Source organism: Tachyglossus aculeatus, chromosome X4 (genome assembly GCF_015852505.1).
Source record: "Tachyglossus aculeatus isolate mTacAcu1 chromosome X4, mTacAcu1.pri, whole genome shotgun sequence".
In the NCBI taxonomy this organism is placed as follows: domain Eukaryota; kingdom Metazoa; phylum Chordata; class Mammalia; order Monotremata; family Tachyglossidae; genus Tachyglossus; species Tachyglossus aculeatus.
In genome coordinates, this window is record NC_052098.1 from 38,571,712 (window position 1) to 38,591,245 (window position 19,534).

The window sequence follows — 19,534 nt, forward strand, 5'->3', positions numbered from 1 at the left end:
GACTAATCCGTTTGGGGCAACAATTGTTATTCCCCCACGTTCCGAACTCAGTCAACCGCCACTCCCCCCCCCCCACCCCCACCCGAAACGGGCAGGAGGCGAAGGCAAAGTCAACGCGTGGAATTTCTCGTGCCTGGGCAAACAGTTGCTTACGCCTCCCAGGATCGCACTGGCCACGGGAAAGTGAATCCAGGACGGGGAGGGGTCTCTGGAACCTGCCGCCAACAGGCAGGCTATCCTGGCCGAGACCCAGCGTCTCCGCCCATGCCAATAGGATACGGCCGAGCTTGCGGAGTTTATTGATCACCATCCCATTCGAGCCTTGGCCGGTTAGTTGCCCAGTCTCCCGCGGGACGGGGAACCGTGACCTCGGTAAGAAGGCTGGGGTTTATGCAGGGCAGGAGGAGATTTAAAAGCTCCCATGAAACTGATCGCCCTTCTCGGGCTGCCCGTTATTTCAGAGACGGGAGGGGAGCTGGGAAGGTTTGGGAGTCTCGAGCCCCTCGCTCACCTTTTCTGGGTCCCCGAGAAAAACGCTTCAATATTTCGCTTTGCTAACTTGTTCCCGCGCCTGCGCCATGGGGGGGTGGGGGGAGAGGGGGAGTGGGGCAGACCTGAGGGTTTTTTAAAGACCAGATCAGTATTTTCTTGATACGCTTGTCACCCATTTTTGTTCTCACGACAACCAATTGAGCCCTTGATCCTCACGTGATGGGAAAGGCTTGAACTGTAACCAAATCGCTCCTTTAGGGTTGGCTGCAGTAGGCTCGCCCAGCCCCCACCGATCCTGCCAGCAAACCGACTCTCCTTCCAATCCATCAACAATTCATTACAGCCTCGAGTTCCCCAACGCTAGCTAATTAAAAATACTAAGCCGGACTCTGAGACCTCTGACTGGGAGGGGGAGGAGGAGAAGAAGGAAGAAGAGGAAGAAAAAAAATTAGAAAGGAGATGTACCGTTTGCTGTAACAGTAAGAAAAATTGTCCTGAAAAAAGGTCGTCTTTTTCTCTTTTTGGAATCTTAATTACCGAATTACCACATGGCTATTTGGCCTGAGCTACTGTGGCTTTTTATTTTTCTGGGTAACTCTTAGGACTCTTCTAATTTTTTTAACAACATAAAACAAGAAAACAAATCACATCCTTTACCTAATTTTAAAACAAGCTCCCTCACTTCCACCTCTTTTCTCAACTAATGTTTTTCTAAGCGGTTTATCAGACCCCCTACATCATCCCCCTCCCAACCCTGTTCTCTCTGCGCCCCCTCCCCGCCACAACACACCCCTTTCCCTTATTCCCCCCCCCCCCACCCCCGCCACCTCTCCCCTCCTTCTCCTCCTCCTCCTCCCCTCCCTCTCCTTTTCTCTTAAGTTAGTTCAAGAAATCAAATCTGTCAGGACGGGCGAAAAAATGCCACTTCCCGACTCGCAGGCGGAATCCAGCCCAGATTTTCAGTTCTTTCTCCTCTCTCACGTCCGTTCCCCTGATTTGGCCCGATGTTAGCACATTCTGCTTCGGTACAAGCGGACGCCCGTAGGTTGGTTACATGGGATCATTACTTACTGATCACGGTGACTGGAGTCTGGAACTGAAGGCGGAATGTGAAGTTGGGAAAACTTTTTTAAAAATCATTTTTACTATTATCATTCTCGATGCTTGTTAAGAGGAAAAAAGCCCGGCTTCTGTTCTGATTGTGAAACATTATCTTCCAGCTGTACAGTAACACATTTTAAAGGAGAAAAGGACTCCTGATCCGTGTGCCAAAGCGGGGGTGGGTGGGGTGGGGGGGTGGGAGGGGGAGGGAATATGTTATCGAGTGATTATTCTGGCTGAGATGAGCTATTTGGGTTCTGCTTCTTGATCATTTGGTGTTTAAGTAAAATGAGGGGCACAGAATTGTTGCAGAGTCGAGTGGGAACAGCATTTTGATTTGCTGACCTAATTTTTAAAATGATAAAGGATTAAAAGGTAAGAAATATGTGTATGTATATATATATATATATTTTTGACAATCAACTGTTAAAACGGGGCAGAGCCCTTTAAAACCGTTTTACTGATCTTTGTCAAACACACACTCATTTGCGGTCACTGGGGCCACCTTGGTGTAGATCACTTAAAGTGTATGTCTTAATCAGTTTCCTGTGTAGGCAGTAGTACTATATTTAACAGACTGAGCAATTGTGGGACCCAGGGATACGTTATGGTTGCTTTTAGATATGCTATTTTTCAAAAGACATTTTATCTCATTTTAATACTTTTTTTCCAGACTTAAACATTGTCAACCATTTATATTTTTAAATGTGAAAGCTGTTTTGGCGTGGGGAGTTAAGAGGGTGTATTTTCCTTACTGGAAAAAAAAAAGCAAAACACCCAGACTTTTTAACAAAATTTTATAGTTAAATAGCATTGACCTCGAAACTATCTTGGACACTAGTCTTGGGAAACCCAGAGTCTGATTCTTTGAAACTACACAGTCCAAGTATTTCAGGGAGGGTATAGCAGGGAGGTAGTAGCTCAAGGGGTGAGACCCATGTACGCAAAACACAGATCCTAAGTACAGTTTTTTTTTTTTACCTTTCTGAATTTGAAACGGATTTTTTGCGTGTATTTTGGTCTGATGATTGTGGCTCAAGGATTGCAGCTAAGATTGACGCTCATGGGTGCATATTTCTATTTAAAAATGCTTTGGGGCAGTGAAAATATATGAACTACCTTCCTCCCTTCACCTCCCCCCCCCCCTCCCTTCCTCCCCAGTATTAACCTATTCTGTTCTGGTAACACCCAGACAAGAACTATTCGACTTTTCGCCCCCTCACAGGAAAAGCTGGACCTGGACCTGCCGTGAAGGGTATAAACCTGGACATACCTGGGGCTGGAAAAAGAAGAGGAAGACAATAAGGGGTTTTTGATTTTGGGTTTTTGGTTTTTTTTTTTTTTTTAAGGAAAAGCCCAACGGAGATAAACGAATGTCCCCTTTTCTTCCAAGGAAAGTTCATCGGATTTTTATTCTAGAGATTTCATCTTCAGGATGTCAGTGAACATTACCAGTACAGGAAAAGGTGTGGATCCAAGCACGGTTGATACTTATGACAGTGGCGATGATTGGGAAATTGGGGTTGGGAATTTAATAATTGATTTGGACGCTGATTTGGAGAAGGACAGACAGAAATTTGAGATGAATAATTCCACTAGCACCACTAGCAGCAGCAGCAGCAGCAGCAGCTCCAAGGATTGTGGGGGTTTGGCTTCCAGTGCGGCTAGTGCTACCTCATCCTTAGCTGATGGCCTAAAATTTGCTTCTGTTCAACCCACTGCTCCCCAGGGGAACTCACACAAAGAGACCAGCAAATCAAAAGTGAAAAGGAGTAAAACTTCTAAGGATGCTAATAAATCTCTGCCTTCTGCTGCCTTGTATGGGATTCCCGAGATCAGCAGTGCTGGCAAGAGGCAGGAAGGCCAAGGGCGCCCTGGAGAGGCAACTGGCATGAATTCAGCACTGGGTCAAAGTGGCAACCCGAACAGCAATACCCTCTGCACCAGCACCAGTACTGCCACCCCCGGGGCAGCTTCTTGTGGAAAAAACAAAGAGGAGAAACCAGGGAAAAACCCAAGCAGCCGAGGTTCCAAGAGGGATAAGGATGCAGGGAAATCCAGGAAGGACAAGCATGAGCTGCTTCACGCTCATGCCAACGGCAGTGGCAGCCAGGCGCCTTCCGGGGGGCATCTGTATGGCTTCGGCAGCAAAGGCGGCCCCGGGAATCCCTTCCCCTGTGGAGGCCCAGGGGGCAGCGCATTGGCCCCCGGAGGGGAGGGGAGCAAAGGAGGTGCCCAGGATCCAGGGCTCATGGGGAACTCTATTTTGGTAAAGAAAGAAGACGAGGAAGAGGAGAGCCACAGGCGAATCAAGAAACTGAAAACAGAAAAGGTAGGACGTCACCTCCCCCTTCTTTGCTATCTCTGTGTGTGTGTGTGTTTTGTGCGTATCTATTCAAACTTTTAAAAGTGCTTTCTTGTTTTGATGACTTTGCATGCTTTATGTACTGTTTTAAAGTAAAAGCAACAACAAAAACAAACCCTCCAAAAAGACAAAAACAAACACGCCCAGCAGGGCGGGTAATCCCCGTTTGGTGCTGTGGACTGCTGCTGTTGCTATTGTAGCTTCTGGGAGGGTGGTGTTCAGATGGCAGGACTTGTGAATGCGTGGTCCTGGGGAGAAGTTCACTTCTACCCCACAGACGGGCTGTTGGCCAGTTTGTGAGCTGGAGCGTGCCTTTAATAGTTCACTTGACTCTTATTCTGGTTCCTTTCATATGAGTAACTTGTCCTCTGTTTTTATTTCCATTGATGGTGTTCCTGCAATGGTAGCACCTGTAATTGGTAGGAAAGGTCCTCCTCCAAGAAGGTGCCAGAGATTCAAATCCCAGCTCCCACCTATGGGGTGCCTCTCTGTTACCATCCTCCACTACCTCCCCCCACCCCAGCCCCCGCAATCCCACTGCAAGAGCAGGTTTAGCTAGGGAGATATTATAGGTTATTAGAGGTGTTCTCCGATCAAATTATGTGTGTACTGTATTGGGACCGATGGGTTTCACAAAAGGAAATGCAAACTAAAATGAGCTTGGCAGGTGTCTATATTCCATTCCCAACCCCAGGAGGGAGAAAGCGTTGTATGAAGTAAAATCTTTCTCTAACAGAATCTCTCCTGTGGCTCAGCCTGGGATTGTTTGGGCTTGAACAGTTATTAAGAAGCTGAAACATATTAGAAATAGTGCAGTGAGGTAGATAGAAGTGTGGATGTATCAATTTCTTGAGCTGTGAAGGACTCCCTCCAGTACTGTCCACACAGGCAAAGAAAATTATGGAACTGAATTATGTGGGTATTTGAATAATGTAGACAGCCAATCTTGGGGAAACCAAGCCCAAAATATCACTCCATCTTCAGAAAGATTTTTTTTTGGCCTAATTCTCCCCACATAATTGCTGCAAATCCCCACTTCTCTTTCTGGGTTTAGAGCTAGCCTAAAAACTAAGAACTGTATCCTTGTGGTACATAGGAGTGGGAATCAGAGACTGGCCTGTCTGGCTATTTTTTACTAGGCATTCAGAATTGCTCTGGGAGATCAGAAGTTGCTCTGTGCAGTGGGAAGACTAGGGTAGCTTGGAGGAGGACAAGGGGCTATTGTTAACTCTTAATTTAAAAAGTCAAGTGAATATGACAGGTTGTGCTTTCCAAAACAAACCTTCCATCCTTTAGGGAACTGGGCGTGTGGCAAGATGATCTAGCTATGTTCTTAAATCACCTGTTTTCATATTCTTGACTCTAAGGACTGACACAGTAAGTGACAATAAATTGTTCTGGCCACTGTGGATTTGCACTTAGTTACTGATGAATATCCAGGTGCCAGAAAGAGGGCAAGTTATAGGAAGGAAAATGGTCACACTTTGGGATTATGGTTTGGGGGAATGTGATTATTTGATGGACTACACCAGATTTTAACATTTGCGTGGGCTGCAGGTAGGTAGCAAGGTTTGGATTTTGTGATCCTGGAAGGTTAAGAAGGTGATTTTCTTCATCAACAGCAGCATGTGACCTTGGGCAAGTTACTTAACTTCTCTGTGTTTGTTACCTCATCTATAGAATGTGGACTAAGACTGTGAACCCTATGTGGGAGAGGGACTGTGTCCAACGCGATTACCTTGTATCTACCCCAGCGCTTAGTTCAGTGCCTGGCACATAGTAAGTGCTTAACAAATACCACAGATATTTACTGAGCACCTATTAAAGCAGAACACTGTGGTGGGCACTTGGGAACATATTAGGCAGTAAAAGACATGACCCCTGTCCTCTAGAAGTTTATAATCAAGTACTAAAATTTTGTGTATGAAAAAAGCACTGAAAATTTCAGAATTTCCATTTCCTTTAAGATAGTATTTAGGGAAGTCACTGAACTCTTTGAAACCGGAATGTTCAGCAGTACAGATTTGAAAAGTGGTATTTCTGATCCAAGTAGAGTTTTCAGTTTGATTTAATTCAGTTTCTCATTCCTGTTAAAAGGGGCTCTACTATCTTAAAGCTTCTTATTAATTTAGGACAGTAGGCATTTACTTTTGTTGCCAATCACCTTCAAATTGCAATTCTCTAATCTGCTTTAACTATCTAGATAAATTGCCCTAATCCAGTCTTCACAATAGCTGTGGTTAAAGTCAGGCCATGAGATTGGATTCAGTGGCTGCCTGGAATGTGGGAGGTACTGCCCTTCTGCATCCCCCTTAGCCTTTTAATCTTTCAACCAAATGTTCACATTCAACAATTTTGTTTAGCTGGCAATCTGAACATTTCAGTATCTCAAAGGCTGCTGTCATGGCAACAGAGATTAGAGAGTGGTGTAGTCTTTCTGGTTTTTGTGTTCCTTTCACTCTAGTCACAGAGGAAATTGTATGAAGAATGAATAATTAAATCATTCATATACATGCAAGTCATCTCCAGTCAGATGTTCGGGATAATACAGTCGAAGTTCGGGATAATATGAACTTCGTAGATTAAGAGCAGACATGTCAGAGAAGTTCTGAGCAGAGAGAACACTGTATTTTTATTCAGCTGTCTCCTTTGTAGACCTAGGGAGGAAGTGGCATTACCAGGGATGGCCACTGCCTGATGGCACACTGATTTTAGATAAGGATTCCTGGGACTGAATCCCACAACGGGAAATTTAGAGTCTTGGCTTAACCAGGATCTTCATCTAGGTCCCTTAGCTCCTGCCCTGTATCCCAGCGCAATTTTTTTTTTTAAAGTGTTTCCTGCTTGCCACATGGAGATCTAACACCCTGTGTAAATGCTGGCCAAGATGGCAATCTTTAATTCCTCCAATTTGTTAAACTTCAGTTTAGAAGACTTTCTAAAGATATATGGAGTTTTATATGTTAGAAATGAAAAGATATAAATGAGAGGAGTCTTCTTGCATTGAAATGATCTCCGCAACACTTTTCAAATCAAACCTTTGTGTTTCTGAATACATTTAGAGTTTTTAGATTTAGCCCTTCAGTTTTGTTAATGTTAAGGTTGGACACACTGCCATTAAACCTGAACAATCTATTCTTCAAGAGCCGGATAATGTTAATTACGAGTTTAAATCGTAAAACCTAAGTCTTGTATATTTGTATTGTTTATATTTATTTTCTCTGGAAAGTTCCAAGTAGATTTTCAAGAGTTGCTGTCACCATTTAATTTTTACAGCACCCTTAAATGTCTATTTTTGGTTTGTTTCTCTTTCCTCGCTGCTGAAAGTCATGTAAAACATGATAAATCAGATTTTATGAAATCTAATTAAATCAATGACTGTTCTAGTGACTCTTTTATGCAGAAACCGCAAGTATGTTGTAAAAATCGCCACTCCCTTAATATGTGGATACAGTCAAAACATGCTAAAATTCTAGGATGTTTGAGCCATATTTCTGCAATCCACTTTGTGGTTAAGCCACCAGTGATATGCTTGAATAACTGGATTTGACGGGGAGTCTGGCCACGCCTTAGATCTGGGGTGTTAAAGCCCTCTTTCCTTTGACGCAAAATAACCTCGCATTAGCATTCTTTATTGGTGTCCGTTAGCGGCCTCCTAATTTCAACTGCTCTTGTGTTTGTAAAGCTCACTGGCCGAACAATCCCTGATTTGTACTAGCTTCTGGTCAAATAGCTGGACAGCTGGTTCTGACAGAGTTATAAAAAAAATCTTGGTAGTGGCAGGTAGTGTACAGAAAATGAGATGGTCTAAGGCCGTACATTTATGGTGGTTGAATAGTTTAGATGTCTTGTCCGTTTAAAGTGAATCAGCCTGGTAATAGTCCAGAGAATAATTTATGCCTCCTGTATTATTTTATTGCTTTTCATTAAAATTGTGTTTGACATCGGAAAGTTGCCTTCCATAAATTAATCCACAAGTGAAGGGTAACCCTATTTTTTCTCGCAGAGCAGCTTTTTTTACACTTTACTGGGGAATTCTGTGCACATTTTACAAGTAGGTGTGAGCCATTTAAGAACAGGACATGCTTTGATTAATGAATTTATGGAGATATGCTTTTCAGTAACTGGCCCGGTACAAATTCTGCTTAGAGGGTGCAGTGTATCCCCTGTGAAATACAAGGGCAGAGAGGTCACTTGCTGTAATTAAAGAACAAAAGCTATTGTTGTTTGACAGCAGACTGTTTTGAAAGCTACATAAGGGATTTAGCTGTTAAAAACATGGGTAACTATGGGTGCCTAACAATAAGCAGAGCTCAAGGTCCTTAATTTTCTATAGCCCTATCTAGTAGTGTGACAGTGCTTTTTGAGTTGGGTGAAGAGGTGCTGCCCTTTAACCAGGAAAGCTCTCTGTGAGAACCGATGGACCTTTGAGAATATGTGTGACCAGATCCTGTGATTGAATTCCCTGGCAAGGGCAGAGCAGCATTTGGAATAATGTAGGCTAATCTAAAAGATTAAAAAGAAAAAAAAAACTGCCCAGTTGAGGTGGCAAGGTTATTTGACTCTATTAAAAACAATTAAACATTTTCCTCTGGACACCAGTAATTTAGCCACTTTTAATAACTTCGTAAATACTCTGTAAAAAGGAATGGAAAGGATTGATTGGTCCAGTGTCATCAGGTTAAACGTGTTCTTCGTGTTAAATCACTTTGCTGCAAGGTTGTTTTAATTTGAGTTATATAAGGACTTGTTTTTCCAAAGCAGCATTTTATAGTCCAGTAAATGAAATGTATGTTGAAAGTGTTAAGCAAAAATCTCCTCTAACCGCAGAGGTGTTCAATAACCAGATTCAAAGAACATGGAAAGTACCATCTGTTCTTAGTTTTCAGCCCAAAGCCAGAAATTGAAAAGCTGAGATTTGTTCCTATTTTGACTCTTACTTTTTTATTTAAAAAGTTCACCTGGTACTTCATAGTACCTTTTGGAAATTGAAATAATTTGAGCAGGACTGTGAAAACACATGTTCCTACATTTATTTTAACTAGTTCCATTTTTATTTAAAAGATTTCCAGAAGCTTAGTCACTGAACAATTTACAATAGTGCTTCAGTTCCTGCAGGCAAACACAACCAGGGGTCAGTTCTTCAAAGATCTTACTGTTTAGCTAGTACCTGAATTATTCTGTCAATTTTTTTCCCCCAGAGGCAAAGAAAAAAAAAGACTCTCTGAGGAAAACTAGAGTGAGCCCTTATCAGTTACCTAATTGTACATGATAAAGCCATTGACTAGAAATTTCCATGCGTTACTGTTCAAAGCGGTGACATATAATTGTTGAGACCTGGAAAAATATTCTTTGAAAGATAACTTCTAAGTTCTGGACTCTTAGGTAATAAGATTCTTGGCTGTAGACTAAGAGGCCTGGATAAAACACCATCCGGCCTTTGTTTGAGGCCTTTTACTGAAGCTAATGACTGGTCTTGTGCTGCCTGGAGATAAATGACATTATCTCTGAGTGGGCTGACAGGAAACAGACATGTTAATGGGGAAGCTGCGGGGAGGATCTGCTCTGGTTCTGACAAAAGAGTAAAGAAGGGACCCCTGGTTGGGATCATTAACACATAACCATTCTTGCTCTTCCTAAGAGGCCCATGATAATTGGAAAGCTATTTTAGTCACAAGCACTTAAATCATAAATCTACCTTTTTGTGTTCTTTTTTCTTTTTGGTTACAAACGTGGGCTCTGGCTTTTAAAATGGTAGCTGATCTGGACAGCATGGCCATGCCATTTCTCTGGAGCTGCCTCACCTTCCTATAACTGAGCCTTTCTTTGTGCCTTGGATGTGCCATGGGGGTGGGGAGAGCCCGGGGAGGTGGGGGGAGACTGGGATGTATTTTTGCAGTTTTTGGAGTGTGTCCTAAATACACTTCCAAAGGTGGGTGGGGCCTGGGACCTTTCAGGAATTAAACAGTGATAGTTATTTAGTTGAAAGGTGATGGAAATTATGCATTTTAAAATAATGAGTCTAAATGTGAGTTTTTGTCTGTTTAGGCGTTTTAAGAGCAAAGCCAATGTGAGTTTGAAAGATTGAAGAATCCAAAAGTTTCTTAGCAGACCCAAGTAGATCTGCTTTATATCCAGCTACAGGCATATTTGATATCAGGGTAGGGCGGGCCTCAAAATCCACAACAGAAATTCTCAGCATAAACACTTTAAGAATGGGGAAATTAGAAGGGCTAGTGCCCTTCCTTTTCCATCCTCTGGTCCCCTGTCTGGTTCCTCGTTTCCTTGCCTGCTCTAAACTGGGAGCCAGCAAGGAGCCTCAGGGAGACAGGTGTCATCCAGACCAACCCACATGGGTTGGCCCACTGGATTCACCCAGTATTCCAGTGGGTCAGTTTGACACTGCTAGTATTTTTTTTCTGTCATAATTCAGCACATAAGTATCGAAAAGGAATAGGTTTTGGTCATAAAGAAAGGGCTTTTTTGGGGGGGAGGGGTGGGGAGGTCTCAAGTGCCACCCCATCCACCTGTGCTTCGGACCCCATTCCCTCTCATCTTATAAAAAAACTCTCGCCCCTTCCCTCCTCCCTTCCTTAACTTCCATCTTCAACCGTTCATTCTCCAATGGTTCCTTCCCCCCTGCCTTCAAACATGCCCACATCTCTCCCATCCTAAAAAACCCTCTCTTGACCCCACTGCCCCTTCCAGTTATTGCCCTATCTCCCTCCTACCCTTCCTTTCCAAACTCCTAGAACGAGTCATCTACACTTGCTACCTGAAGTTCCTCAACTCCAACTCTCTCCTAGACCACCCTCCAATCTGGCTTCCATCCCCTCCACTCCACTGAAACTGCCCTCTCAAAGGTCACCAATGACCTCCTTCTTGCCAAATCCAATGGCTCCTACTCTATCCTAATCCTCCTTGACCTCTCAGCTGCCTTTGACACTGTGGACCATCCCCTTCTCAACAGGTCATCCAACCTTGGCTTCACAGACTCTGTCCTCTCCTGGTTCTCCTCTTATCTCTCTGGCCGTTCATTCTCAGTCTCCTTCGTGGGCTCCTCCTCCCCCTCTCATCTCCTTAATGTAGGGGTTTCTCAAGGTTCAGTTCTTGATCCCCTTCTGTTCTCCATCTATACTCACTCCCTTGGTGAACTCATTCGCTCCCACGGTTTCAACTGTCATCTCTACGCTGATGACACCCAAATCTACATCTCCTCCCCTGTTCTCTCTCCCTCTCTCCAGGCTCGTATCTCCTCCTGCCTTCAGGACATCTCCACCAGGATGTCTGTCCGCCACCTAAAACTCAATATGTCCAAGACTGAGCTCCTTGTCTTCCCTCCCAAAGCCTGTCCTCTCCCTGACTTTCCCATCACTGTGGACAGCATTACCATCCTTCCCGTCTCACAAGCCTGCAACTTGGGTGTCATCCTGGACTCTGCTCTCTCATTCATCCTGCAAATCCAATCCGTCACCAAAACCTGCCAGTCTCACCTCCATAACATCACCCAGATCCGCCCTTTCCTTTCCATTCAAACTGCTACCTTGCTGGTTCAATCCCTTATCCTATCCCGACTGGATTACTGCATCAAGCCTCCTCTCTGATCTCCCATCCTCCTGTCTCTCCCCACTTCAGTCTATATTTCACTCTGCTGCCCAGATTATCTTTCTACAGAAATACTCTGGGCATGTCACTCCCCTCCTCAAAAATCTCCACTGGTTGCCTATCAACCTTCGCATGAAGCAAAAACTCCTCACTATTGGCTTCAAAGCTCTCCATCACCTTGCCCCCTCCTACCTCACCTCCCTTCTCTCCTTCTACAGCCCAGCCCACACACTCCGCTCCTCTGCCGCTAACCTCCTCACTGTGCCCCATTCTCACCTTTTCTGCCGTCGACCCCCGGCCCACTTCCTACCTCTGGCCTGGAATGCCCTCCCTCCTCACATCCGGCAAACTAGCTCTCCTCCCCCTCTCAAAGCCCTACTGAGAGCTCACCTCCTCCAGGAGGCCTTCCCAGACTGAGGCCCCCCTTTTCCTCTGCTCCTCCTCCCCTCCCCAGCACTCCTACTACCTTCCTCAGCTCTATCCCCTTCCCCTCCCCACAGCACTTCTTTATATTTGTACATATTACTCTATTTTATTAATGATGTGAATATATCTATACTTCTATTTATTGTGATAGTATTGACACCTGTCTACTTGTTTTGCTGTTTGTCTCCCCCTTCTAGACTGTGAGCCCGTTGTTGGGTAGGGATTGTCTCTATATGCTGCTGAATTGTACTTTCCAAGCACTTAGTACAGTGCTCTGCACACAGTAAGCGCTCAGTAAATACAATTGAATGAATGAATGAGGGATGTTAAGAATGTATATTTTACTGCATTGCTATCTGGGATAACTAGTGGATTAAAGTCTCTCTCATCCCAACTTCAGCCTACCTGGCCCCAGGGCACTATCCTGGAGCCACTCAGGTGGGAGTGAGATTGGGGCCCAAGATTGGGAGCTGGTGAAGCCTGAAGTGCTCCCAATCAGGCAGGCAGACACCAATCAATCATCAATTGTATTTATTGAGTGTTTTACTGTGTGCAGAGCACTGTACTGAGTGTTAGTGCAGTGTTCTGCACACAGTAAGCGCTCAATAAATACAATTGAATGATTGAATGAATGAGTGCTTGGGAGCACTATAACAGTCGGTACACATGTTCCCTGCCCACAAGGAGCTTACGGTCTAGAGGGGGAGACAGACATTAATATAAATAAATAAATTACAACTATGTGCATAAGTGCTGTGGGGCTGGGGGTGAATAAAAGGACCAGTCTGGGTAATGCAGAAGGGAGTGGGAGAAGAGGAAATGAGGCTTAGTCAGGGAAGGCCTCTTGGAGGAGTTGTGCCATCAATAAGGCTTCGGAGGTGGGGAGAGCAATTGTCGGATATGAAGTGGGAGGGTGTTCTAAACCAGAGGCAGGAAGTGGGCTAGAGGTTGGCGGTGAGATAGATGACATTGAGATACAGGGAGTAGGTTGGCACCAGAGGAGCCAAGGGTGCAGGCTCTGAGGCGGGACTGGTGGTGCATGGATCCACAAAAATTAATATTCTTATTTGTTTGATGGGACTATCTCTGACATGAATAAATACATGGCATGATTATCTGTGGGGCCATTTATGCATATGTTCAATTGGCACCAAATATGAGAGAGGTCCTTTGCAGATTCAGATCTAAGAAGAGTTTTCCATTAGAAAATTTGTTTCCAAAAACACACTTGGACCTCAGGGGACTCAGCCAATTTCTTGCCCTTGAACTATTATAATTATTTTGCATATCTTCTAAAGAGTTTACTAGCAAAAGGGAAAACCAAGTTGTTCTGTATTTTATCTTAGCAGACAGGTTTTCCACAATTAATTCTGCCACAACATAGTTTTTGATTGCCTGTATCTCAATACTTCTAGACTGTGTTGGGTAGGAACCGTCTCTATATGTTGCCAACTTGGACTTCCCAAGCGCTTAGTACAGTGCTCTGCACACAGTAAGCGCTCAATAAATGAGATTGAATGAATGAATGAAAAACTGTCCCAAATTTTCGTAAGAGGTTGAGAATAGTTTAGAGTCAAATTTATTTACGAACCTTCTCTTTCTCACCCAGCCCACAATTGCAAAATGACGTCTTCATATTAAATAATAAATCTAATGTAACAACTGCACTTAAACCTATATGCATCAATATTTGAAAGATTATTTGAACAAAAAACATTTTGTGACTTTGCCACCTGAATGGCTTTAGAAAAATATTAGTATCACCTGGTGATTGCCTAGTACATGCCAGAAGTGAGTTATTGGTATTCAGCATTGGAATGAGAGCCCCAATACCCTGAAATGATTAGTTGCATGTAGTTTTCTAATCTTAGAAAGTAGTTTATACCGAAAAGCATTTCGTGGGTTTCTAGTAGTGAATGTATGAAGAACATGTCCACCACTTATTTTCGAGCCATGGTTTCACTAGTAACTAGTGACTGCTCTCTGTTGCAAATTCCATTTAATCCGAACTAAATAGTTTTGGCAATTTTAGCAAAGTCTTTGCATTTGAACGAAGGGCTGTAAAACTATACAGAATGGATTGACTAGCAATCAAGTTGTTTGCAGTGAAAGCTTAAAGAAAATTTAAGGGGGTGAGAATTCTGTACTTTATACCTGAAGCTGAATTATGTATGGTTGTTTGAATTTTGGTTAGATGTAGCTATGAGAATGTATTAAACTATGAACAGATAGGTTTTGCAGACACTGTGGGGAACAGAAAGTAAACCAAGTCATTTGATAATATGAAATGAACATTTCCTCATCTTCCCTTACAACCAATAGCACCATAAAGGCCCCCCTCCTTTCTAGAAGAGATCGAGGTTGTTTTTCAGAAAACCTGAAACACATTGTGATCTTGAAATAGAGCAGTTCCGGCAACGTGAAGTACTTAAAAATTAAAGTAAATTTATTGAGGGGGGGAAAAGATGAGTATTTGGAATGTTTATTTTAATGGGGTGTTGCTTTTTCAGTGGTATTTTCTTGGTTTTTTTTTGTTTTCTCAGTTTGATTATTACTCACTGTGACTATTCCAGCTCAACCACTGTATTTTTTTTTTGCCTCCTGGGAATTTTCATTGTCAGCTAGCAACATAAGAAAAATATGCCTACAGGGACATTTAGGCATATTCCAGTAATGCTATATGAATGCAGCTGTTACAGTTCAAAGCACAAATAAAAATATATTGATTATATTTTGTGTAGTGTGTAATGGCTTTAGAAAGTTGATGTTCAGATTGTGGAATTGTCTTAGCCAGAGAGCAAATGGCATTGTGCCACAGAAGTATAATTTTACTTAAAGGAACTTTAAAGGTTTTGATGTGTTTTCTTTTCCTCTTATTTCCCTGATGGCTTCTTTTTATTGAAGGGTAACTTGAGGAGACCTGGTAGCAATTTTATGGCCTTCCCATGACAGTTTGAAATAATAGCTTGCTCTTTGGTTGCACTGATCTTCTACCAGTCAACTTGATTCTGGTTTTTATCATGTGGCAATGAAATTAAAAAAAAAAAGCAAAGCATGTGTTTGTAGTGTGTCTTAAGTAACTGACTCTTTTATATACTTCAATTAGCAACCGAGGACTAAGCTCCAATTGGTCACACTTTGGGAAACTCCTAGAAGTCACCTTTCATCCTTTTGATTAAAGAAAGCTCCTGAGTTTAGGCTCAGTTTCCCAAGAAAGCTTGAGGCCCATCTGGCCTCTCTGGCTACTCACATTGCACAGTTCGGTTTTTGCACCTTTTGTCTTTCACATTAACTGCTGAATTGGTACCTCGGTGGTGTTTAACTTGTTCCCCCAACAAGCCACCTTTAGAAGTGTATTTGTGCTTTCAGAAAATGTATTTGATTTCAGACAACCAACCCTCAGCCCTTTTTTTTCCCTCTGCCTTAGCCATCAGGAAGACTCAAAAGCATCTTGTAACTTTTTTTTGACTAGTGCACAAAGCCAGACCAAATTATTTTTGGATTTCCTGCCCCTTCCTTGGCTGACTTTTTTTTTTTTTTGTGGATGGCTCATGTTAAAAGCAACACTAATATTTGAATTGGAAGGGTTTGGCCTTTGGGTTTTCATTCTTCATGGAGAACTGTTTATTTGTGTGTGGTTTGCCACAGTACATGGATAATACTATCAAATCTGGGCCTTATTATAGGCTTATAACTATAGATCAACAGCAGCACTTTACTTGTTATGTGTTTCTGGGTTTCATTTCTTTGCCAATTATTTCTTTTGTGATGGAAATGAAATTAGAACTGAATCTTTGCAGCGTAGGGGGAAATAGGCACAAGATAGAAATGGACCCTCCAACTAGCTCAAAATTCAGCAGTGGTGGTGGTGAAATTTTGTGAATTTTAAAATTGGGATGGTGAGAGCCTACCATATAGTGGAATATGCAATTCAATATGGGGCAAATCTGAGAGTTTGGAAGATGCATAGAGCACAAAGCAATTTGACATTTGAGCCTTTAACTCATCTTAAATTTTCTAGAGAAATTTACTTATTTTTCCTGGTAACCTAACTAGAATAAAAGTGTGATATGTATTAACCCCAGAAAGTACTATTGCTTGCTCGTTTCCAAAAAGAAACGCCCCCACCATTTTAAAATAGAGCAATTGAGCTTTTTTAGAATCAAAATCCATTCGGCCAATTGTCTACATTTGCATTTCTTGTCCAAATCCCTCTCCAGCCTTTCCCATGATGCTGCAGCAGATGCCAGACACTGAAGTAGAAAAGGAGCAGCTGTTTCCATTACACCATGGCTATATTATCCCCCACAATCTGCTTTCTCTTTTCTTCTCATTTTTTTTTTAAAAGAAGCTTTTCTCCTGTTGACATTTGCCTACACCAGTTTATCTATCTCCAGGTTGGATTGTTAGCACAACCCCCCCACCCCTCCCATTTTCCATAATAAATGAATAATTTCGATCCGGAGTTGCAAAAAACTGCTGGGTTCACCTGTCTGCTTTTTACACGCCTTTGGAAATGGCTTCCCTGCCCTCTTAGTTTCCCCCCACTCACCTCCCCCGAAAACAATAGTTTCATAGCTCTGCAGTTACTGCTGAGCTGTGACTGAGAGAACTGCATGCAGTACAGTGAAGCACATTCATTTTCATCTAGTACCCGTTTATTGCCTTGAGCACTGTAAATCTGTCAGCTCTTCACGATGCTTTCACCTCTTTCTTCATTTGCTTCAGCTTCTAGTTTGACAACGTTCCCCTGAGGCGGAATTCTAATCTGCTTCCAATTAGTTGCAAAATGTGACTGAAATGTCCACATTATGACTGCTGTTTTAGTTGCACGCATACATCTAGAAACAAATTAATACTCTTGAATATTTATTTTTGAGCCTGAATTTACTTTTAGAGGAAAAGTTTCCAACCGTTTTCTAGTAATTTACAGCATTTGCATTTCTCCATAAAAGTCTAATGGTTAATGTAGATTTGGGAAAAAAAAATGTCTGGAGATAGTTTCTCAGTAAATCTCCAGATTTTTGAGATTATTTAAAACATATTCATTACATTTAAGATATTAAAATAGTATAGTTTTTAAAAATAATACCTTTTTAATACTTGTTTTTGCCACTTTGGGATTCAGAGATTCCTGCAATATGTTTTAATAGGAACATATTTTCTTTATTTACATTTTAGAAGATTTTGCAAGATTTTGCATCAGTCAAGAACTGCAGTGCTAGCATTAGAAGTTTAAGGGATCATTATTTGGCCCCAATGGGAAAATCAAATTTAACTGTCTAAAAAAATGTAAACCTAGGCACGGTCACATACAGCCATATATGAAATCACATAAGTGCACGTGCAAATGTGTTGAGACCTAAAAGCAGAAAACGCGAGTTTCCAAGTAAAAAGTTAGGAGAGGCCCTGGAACATTCATATCTATTAGAGAGGCCCAGTTTGACTGTGCTACCTTTCAGATCTTCAATGGGTTTAAGTGCTTTTATGCAACCCTATCCTTTCTCAGGGGTGTTTGTGTGAGCATTTTTACATAGACAGTGTTTGGGTTATAGCATCAGGTAGTAGCTAACTTGAAGTAGTAAAATGATCCTCAAATTTATTCTCACTTACAAGTACTGTTCTGTATGATATGTCTGCTTACACATCTGCAGAAACACTGCTTAACTTATGGCACCCATAGCTAAATTTGTAGGTGTAAATCTTTACTATGGTTTAGCACTCTCCATTTGGCAAAAGGCGTGTTTGTGTTAAAAGGCTTGGAGAATTTCATTAAGGGTAAATTGTTGAAGTTGATAACATTACTAAACAAGATGTGCACCTGCACATCTGCATGGAGAAGCAGCATGGCTCAGTGGAAAGAGCACGGGCTTTGGAGTCAGAGGTCATGGGTTCAAATTCCGACTTCACCACTTGTCAGCTGTGTGACTTTGGGTAAGTCACTTAACTTCTCTGTGCCTCAGTTACCCCATCTGTAAAATGGGGATGAAGACTGTGAGCCCCCGTGGGACAACCGGATCACATTGTAACCATCCCAGCGCTTAGAACAGTGCTTTGCACATAGTAAGTGCTTAATAAATGCCATTAATAATAATAATAATAATGATGGCATTTATTAAGCGCTTACTATGTGCAAAGCACTGTTCTAAGCGCTGGGGAGGTTACAAGGTGATCAGGTTGTCCCACGGGGGGCGCTCACAGTTTTAATCCCATTTTCCAGATGAGGTAACTGAGGCCCAGAGAAGTGAAGTGACTTGCCCAGAGTCACACAGCTGACAAGTGGTGGAGCCGGGGTTTGAACCCATGACCTCTGACTCCAAAGCCCGGGTTCTTTCCACTGAGCCATGCTGCTTCTCTAATTATTATTATTATTATCTGCAAATTTGGCTGTTGGTATTCTATCAATATTGTTGTGTACAAACATAGTATTCATTCATTCATTCAATCGTATTTACTGAGCGCTTACTGTGTGCAGAGCACTGTACTAAGCGCTTGGGAAGTACAAGTTTGCAACATATAGAGATGGTACCCAACAGCAGGCTCACAGTCTAGAAGGGGGAGAAAGACAACAAAACATATAAACCAAATAAAATAAATAGAATAAATATGTGCAAGTAAAAAATATGTACAAACATATGTACATATATACAGGTGCTGTGGGGAGGGGAAGGAGGTAAGGTGGGGGTATGGGGAGGGGAGTAGGGGGAAAGGAAGGAGGGCTCAGTCTGGGAAGGCCTCCTGGAGTAGGTGAGCTCTCAGTAGGGCTTTGACGGGAGGAAGAGAGCTAGCTTGGCGGATGTGCGGAGGGAGGGCATTCCAGGCCAGGGGGAGGACGTGGGCCGGGGGTCGTCGGCGGGACAGGCGAGAACGAGGCACAGTGAGGAGATTAGCTGCAGAGGAGCGGAGGGTGTGGGCTGGGCTGTAGAAGGAGAGAAGGGAGCTGATGGGAAGGGAGCTGATGGAGAGCCTTGAAGCCAAGGGTGAGGAGTTTTTGCCTGATGCGTAGGTTGATTGGTAGCCACTGGAGATTTTTGAGGAGGGGAGTAACATGCCCAGAGCGTTTCTGAGACTGTGGTGTTACACTTTGTGTCTGACGAGGGAAAGCTTGTTTTTAAGATTTTTTTTTGTGCGTGTGTGTCAGATCAGAATCTCTGAGTGGGGCAGGTTAGATGCATAATGCTAGTTTAACATTTCCAATAATTGGACTTCTGGGACAGGATCAACATTTTTGGATCCTCACATGCTACACTGCCACCTGAATCTTTCTGGAAACTTGACATATATATCTATAATTCTGTTTATATTGATGCTATTGATGCCTGTTTTCTTGTTTTTATGTCTGTCTCCCCCCTTCTAGACTGTAAACTCGTTGTGGGCTAGGATTGTCTCTATTGCTGAATTGTACTTTCCAAGCACTTAGTACAGTGCTCTGCACACAGTAAGCACTCAATAAATCAGATTGAATGAATGACATCATGCCTCCATGATTGGCAGATGGCATTTTGGACATTATCCATCCCTAGCTCTGCCCCCTCACCCTAGCTC

At 42.7% G+C, this 19,534-nt stretch overlaps 1 protein-coding gene across 7 annotated transcripts in view; it reads left to right on the top strand.

Moving 5' to 3' along the window:
* The first annotated feature begins 207 nt into the window (after positions 1-207).
* ZNF608 (zinc finger protein 608) overlaps positions 208-19,534 on the top strand; it is a 132,992-nt gene continuing 113,665 nt past the window's right edge. For 4 of the 7 annotated variants that reach the window (XM_038769873.1, XM_038769877.1, XM_038769878.1 and 1 more), the window contains exons 1-2: positions 1,821-1,968; positions 2,819-3,925. In XM_038769873.1, coding sequence (XP_038625801.1) covers positions 3,029-3,925 — 897 coding nt within the window. In that variant the 5' untranslated portion in view covers positions 1,821-1,968; positions 2,819-3,028. Of the gene's footprint in view, positions 373-909; positions 997-1,480; positions 1,538-1,820; positions 1,969-2,818; positions 3,926-19,534 lie in introns of those variants that run through there. The other 3 variants (XM_038769874.1, XM_038769875.1, XM_038769876.1) reach the window with 3 other exon arrangements.